We start from the raw sequence: 6,000 nt of genomic DNA, 5'->3' as shown, positions 1-6,000 counted from the left end.
CCTGGCACCCCCCCCCCCATGCAAATTAGGGAATTGCCCCTGAAGATAGCACTGGCGCTTTATGTGCACCAGCGCTATTGGTCTTAAAGAAGGAGCCACACAAGCATCTGTGGCTCCTTCTGTAATACCAAAGTGCCCCAGGGGCACGCAAAGTGGGTGCAAATGATTGTTGCACCACCGGGGCACCTTCTGGAATATGGCCCTAGATCTTTTATCTCTTAACTGGCTCCCATATGAGACAAGAATACATTAAAAATTGCATGCATGACCCATAAAGCCCTTCACACCCAGAGGTACCTTGCATAAAAACTGAAGTTATCTGGTGGCTCTAGATCCTCCAGAGGCACCAGCACCCTATTTTTGAAAACATAAAAACTCTACATTGCAAATACGTAGAACCGAGCATACTCAGGTATTGCCTCGTGAATTTGAACTCCCTCCCACCTGAAGTCAGACTGAACCCCTTGACGGCATCATTCAAAAGGGAAGTCAAAGTGTTATTGATGAACACATTTCTGTTCTAGAACCTATAAACTCTAACCTATGGTCCTGATTTGACACAATGTATACACCAATGTTTATTACTTGCTTGTTATCATCCTGTTTGTTGATTTATCAGTTTGGACCGAGAGTTGGTCTTTTTCCCAATCTTGGAGCTACTACATCCTGTACTTAGTACAGTCCTCCTCTTTGCTATTTGTTTCTTATACGTATTTCTTCTTTCCTTACTATTTTTTATTTTATTTTATTTTGGTGTTTTATAGAGTGCGAACTTGACCCGTTAGGGTATCAGAGCGCTTTACATAGTCAAAGAGTCTTACAATAGACATGATATCACAAGAATATACTGTTCAATAGGGAGGGGAGGTACTGCATACAAAGCGATGAGAGCATACACGGATAGTCAATATTACAGTCTCTGAGGATCCCCGGTTTCTTGGTGGGGCGAGGTCGAAGGAGGAAGGCAATAGTCTCTGAGGTGGTTGAGGGACGGGGTTTAGCTAAGGAATTCACCCACGAGGAAGGACTTAGCCTCCTTCTTGAAGTGTGCTAGAGAGGGGATTCTTCTAATGGCGGGTCAAAAGGAGTTCCATATTCTTGGTGCAGCCTCAGTGAACACCTGATAATAGATTTTTTGTTTCCGTGAGCGTGCAGGCCGGAGTAGGAGGGCACTGGCCGATCGTGAGTTTCTGCTTCCTCCGGATATCACCAGTTTCTGAGCAAGATACGCAGGGGAGTTTGAGTGTAGGGCCTTGTGCGTGATGCATGCCAGCTTGAGGTGAATTCTGGCCTCGAGAGTAAGCCAGTTCAACCCTTTTGGGTGAGGAGTGATGTGATCAAATTTTCTTGTGCCGATAAGTAGTCTGGCTGCTGCATTGAGGCAGGCTTTTAAGGGTGCTAAAGAGATCTTGGGAAAACGGGAGAGGGTGGAACAGCCATATTCCAGCCTAGAAATAACTAGTGCTTGGACTGCCAGTTTTAAGTCGGGAGCGTCAAGAAAGGGTAAAGAGCTCTGATACCCTTAAGGGTCATGTTCGCGCTTTATATACATTTTTCAAATAAATAAAATAAAAATTCAGGAGCGAAAAGAGTTGAATATATGATCAACCTTGCAGATTTTAAATTGCAAGAGCCATGTAGTCTCCCCATGAGAAGTGCCGATAAAAAGGCCTGGCCCTGAATTATGATTGCTGCCACCAGCCAGCATTTGTTTATTAGCCTGATTAGCAGGGTTGTAGTGTTACCTATTAGGGAGTGGGTACAATTGGCTTCACCCCTTCCCCAGCGCAGTCAAGCATTCTACTGTGGGGCAACAAAGCATGTTTAGAAATTCTCAGGGGACGCATGACACAACTTTTCATAAGCAGTAATAGAAACCATTCCTTTTAGAAAGATTAAATCAGGAGTGTCGTGACCACCAAGCCTACACCCAGGAGTAAGGAAACATAACACAATTTTAACTTTGACAATCATACTGTGGAAATCATAGTTTCAGTGCTGTTTCAGATACAGAATGACGTTGTTAAGCTCAACACTTGCTAATGTTTTATCCCAAACAACACAAAACCTTTAAGATCTACAGTCTTAAGGAGTGCGGGTGACTAATATAATGTATTTTAGTTACTTTTTAAACATATTTCAATACAAACATTTTTGAGAAAATCTCTGAATTTTATTATCAATATCATCTGTTTAGCATTTTTAAACTGGGATGTTATATCTCCTTCAAACTGTGGGACTTCCAAAGTCCCAGAGCTGGTGGGTCATTAATAGTGTGTCATCTCGGCAGCCATCTTTAAGTGTTGTCAGCTACAAGGAAGGTGGGCTTGGTGCTTTGGGTTTCCAGGGTAATCCAGGGCACATTGGGATAAATGGTTCTGGCTGATGTTGTTGACCATGACCAGATGCATGTCCATGTCCATACTCGAAAAGAGCAACACTTCGAAAAGGACTGAGACCAGGTATACCAAGGACTACAGGCTAGACAAAAATACAAAACACATTATCACACGGGTATTTTGGACATGCCGATGCTGTATATCACACATCATACGTAAAAATTAGAATATGATCACTGTTTTCATGATCATTGATAAAAACATCATGAGCATTGGTCCAAGAACTTGGAAAATTAAATGACAAACAACGTTCATTTCTATGGTATTTGGCAACAAGAGGAAGTCTTCACATGAGTCAATACTTTGGGCCAAATATGTGGTGCCAGGGGTACCATACTGGCACTGTTGAAAGTGCAGGGAAGACACAAGGAAATTGCTTCTTAACTATTAAGTGACTGCATCTCATCCTTTCTGGTAAGGGACTGTCCATAAATAAGACACGAAAAAACCAGATGTAGGAAAATTCAGTGACTGCATCCTTCTAACACCAGCATGGTGCACACAATAACAATGACTCATGACTGAGTACATCTCAACCCTACTAGCATGGATCTGTCTAAACACAAAACACTAAGGGGCTATTCACAAGCTGTATTTTGTAGTATGCTAGTAATACTACAGTAGTACTACTCACTTATTGTAAAATAATATCTGCCTTGCTTTTTTTCTGGGAGCTTTCCACCACGGTGCAGGAGATCTATGCACTCATAAGACTACTTTTTTGCAGTAAATGTGGGAGAGACAATTGGTAGCAAGTTATTAGTCATTTAATCCTCTTATATATGGAACAACCCTTCCTCACACTGACATCTCTCTCTACTGAGCTCCTCCAGCAAAGCATATAACTGACTTATAGCCAAATGCACTCAGCGAGGTAAGTGCCACTAAGGCATTCTCCCACCCCGCCTAGGCCATGAGCCATCCATTATAATCACAACACCCTTGTCTTGGGAGGTGACCATCTCAAGTGCATAAAAGCAAGTAAATTTGCATTGTGGGATGTAAAAATAAAATTCATGTAATTGCAAAGCAATGGAATAGTTGGAACATGCAATTTTGCTGACAATTTCAATCATTTTTAGGGCCATTTTGCAGCTTTTCATGCCTGCAACACAGACATTTCAAGCCCTAATATTTAAATGATTTGGCTTGTGGTGCCTCAATGTATCACAAAAGATCCTTATCAAAGTATTTCCTGTTGGTGTTAGGTTACTTGTGAAACTGAAAAACATATATAACAACTTGGGGACCCATTATCCATGAATGCAGGAAATGCTTTTTGCACTCTTTTGGATGCAGCTTGGAAGAGAGTGTGCAGGTTCATCTCAAGTTTACAGAACAAAGATTTGTGTTCCACTTTAACAATGGAACATACTGAATGTGCTCTATTTTTAAAAGCTCTGCCTTTACTGGGTGTGGGAGTGTAGAAGATGTGTGATATGGAAGGGATGTTGTGTGGGAACTTTGTGCATTTGATTCCAATGATACTGCAGCTGTTTTTCAAGGCACTGAGCTAATGTACTAGGGTGGGGATAGTTTGCCTCTAAGTAAATATTTTTTCTATTCTAGCACCCCTCCTTTCCCTCCCTCCCCTTCTCATTGCCCCCATGCCACAGCTCTAGTCATTATTTGACACTTCAAACACAAGGAACATAAGGAAAGTAAACTGAATTCATAAACGCCCCTTATTATTTCACAATATATTGGTGGGCGGGGTGTGTGTGTGTGTGGTGTGTATGTGTGTTTGTAGCATGGCCTAGTATTGCGTCAAATGCACATTCAAATGTTTGTTGCAACAAAGTAAAGGGAAAATTCCAGTTTACCCCAATACAGATCTGGGACTGGGACAGTGAGTGAGGACCTTTGCATATGGAATGAGCGCACTTGTACTTTGCGGCCAAATGTATACTTTGTTGGGAAAATGCCGCTTTTGATCTGAACATACACCATATGGACTACAAATGCTGAATATACGTGTTTCGATGTCTTTGCCCTGAAGAAGCTCGCATCGGTGAAACGAGTTGGCTGCGTTATGTTAAATAAAGAATAAAAGAATCTACAAAACTCAAAATTGAAAGACTCAACATTTCTGTCATCGTTTTTGTATATTATTTGTGGGATTTGTACCCAATGATTTTGTGTTTTCATGACAATGCCTCTCCCATTTGTTGTATTGCAAATTTTTCATTGATTCAACTATTGCATGTATTTGATAATGTTTTGAAAAAAAGTGTGTATATATTTATTTGTTTATATATACCCGTATTTGCAATGATCATGAATTCAATAATTGATTTTGGCTTAAATAGGAATGTATGTGATCCTAAATTTAAGGGGAGATACACAAAAAACTACATGTCTGTTGTCTCTGTTAATGAAGATGTAGTTTTCACGTGACATGGAACTTGGTTTGTTTAAAAATGGCGTTTGACAGAGGCCGAATAAAGATTTCTTGAAGCGCCCCACACAGCTTCATCTTTCCTGGTTGTGGAAACATTTGTATGTGTGTGTATATATATATATATATATACACACACACACACACATGCACACCCGCACACACGCACACACACACACACACACACACACACTTTACTATAATCTTTGTTTTTTCACAGAAAAAATATATATACATATATATATATTTCTGGCAAACTTTGCAATAAGAGCCAGGACTTTTATTTACATAGACGGCATAGCAAATTAAAATGCGCTGTTTTGCAAGCAATGCAATCTCCACAGAGTGCAGAAATCCAGGCTATTTAAACAGCTGAAACCTCTGTGTGTGTAATAAAGTGTATGGAGGGTGGAGAACGCCACTACGTCTGACTTTCTCAAATAGCTCTAAATCATACGTTGGGTCGCACGAACCAGGTTCAGAATGATGTTTCTGAGTATTCGGTTCCATCTTCCTGTGCACAGGTTATGGTCCCGGAGGAGGCCAAGGTAGATGTGCTGGATGGTCTGAGATGCTTGTGGTCTTCACGCCACGTGAGGATTGATGTGCCAGGATGCGGTTATCTTACTTCTTTAACCACACACAGTAAAGGCAATGAGTCATGCCAAATCTTCCTGAGCTCCTCGTGTGGTAGTCACATCCATGGCAAGGACGTTGGGTATCCAGTACACTTGCTCACAGGTAAAACACAGAAGGGGACACAAAGAAGCAGTATCCAGTACTTTACATTCCCTTTTGATCGGCCTGGGCAGAGGTTGCACTATGCCAGTCTCCGCTTGAGCTCTAGTTCCAGGGAGCAGCGGGTCCTAGTAGCAGGCACATAACAGCTGGACTTTTGGATTCTTGACAATGAGTTCAGCCAGTTCTCTGTGATTCTGGCAATCCTCACCTTCTCCTCAGCTCACACTAATAGCAGACTTATTCCTGGTTTCTTGAAACTACTCCTGTCTCTCAAGGAGGGCGACAATCTGGTGTCCTGGTTCTGACCAACCCCCCCCCCCCCCTTCCACTATGCTGTCCAAGAGATCAAAGGCAAACTGAAATGCTGGTTTTAGGACCCATCTTACATCCGGAAATTCTGTTATTTGAGTGGCAGGTGATATAGCCATTCAGGTACTAAACTGTACTCAAATACTTAGAAGC

General features: G+C 41.6%; 1 protein-coding gene across 1 annotated transcript in view; it reads right to left on the bottom strand.

Annotated features, from left to right (window-relative positions):
* Nucleotides 1-2,151: 2,151 nt before the first annotated feature.
* LOC147668692 (T-kininogen 2-like) overlaps nucleotides 2,152-6,000 on the bottom strand; it is a gene marked incomplete at its 5' end in the record, with an annotated part of 106,583 nt that continues 102,734 nt past the window's right edge. The window contains one exon of the mRNA XM_086948509.1: nucleotides 2,152-2,481. Coding sequence (XP_086804635.1) covers nucleotides 2,311-2,481 — 171 coding nt within the window. The remainder of the gene's footprint in view (nucleotides 2,482-6,000) is intronic.

The sequence above is a fragment of the Lissotriton vulgaris genome, unplaced genomic scaffold (genome assembly GCF_964263255.1).
Source record: "Lissotriton vulgaris unplaced genomic scaffold, aLisVul1.2 SCAFFOLD_4785, whole genome shotgun sequence".
Classification (NCBI taxonomy): domain Eukaryota; kingdom Metazoa; phylum Chordata; class Amphibia; order Caudata; family Salamandridae; genus Lissotriton; species Lissotriton vulgaris.
The sequence above is the reverse complement of the archived record's forward strand: the minus strand, read 5'-3'. Positions and strand labels throughout refer to the sequence as shown.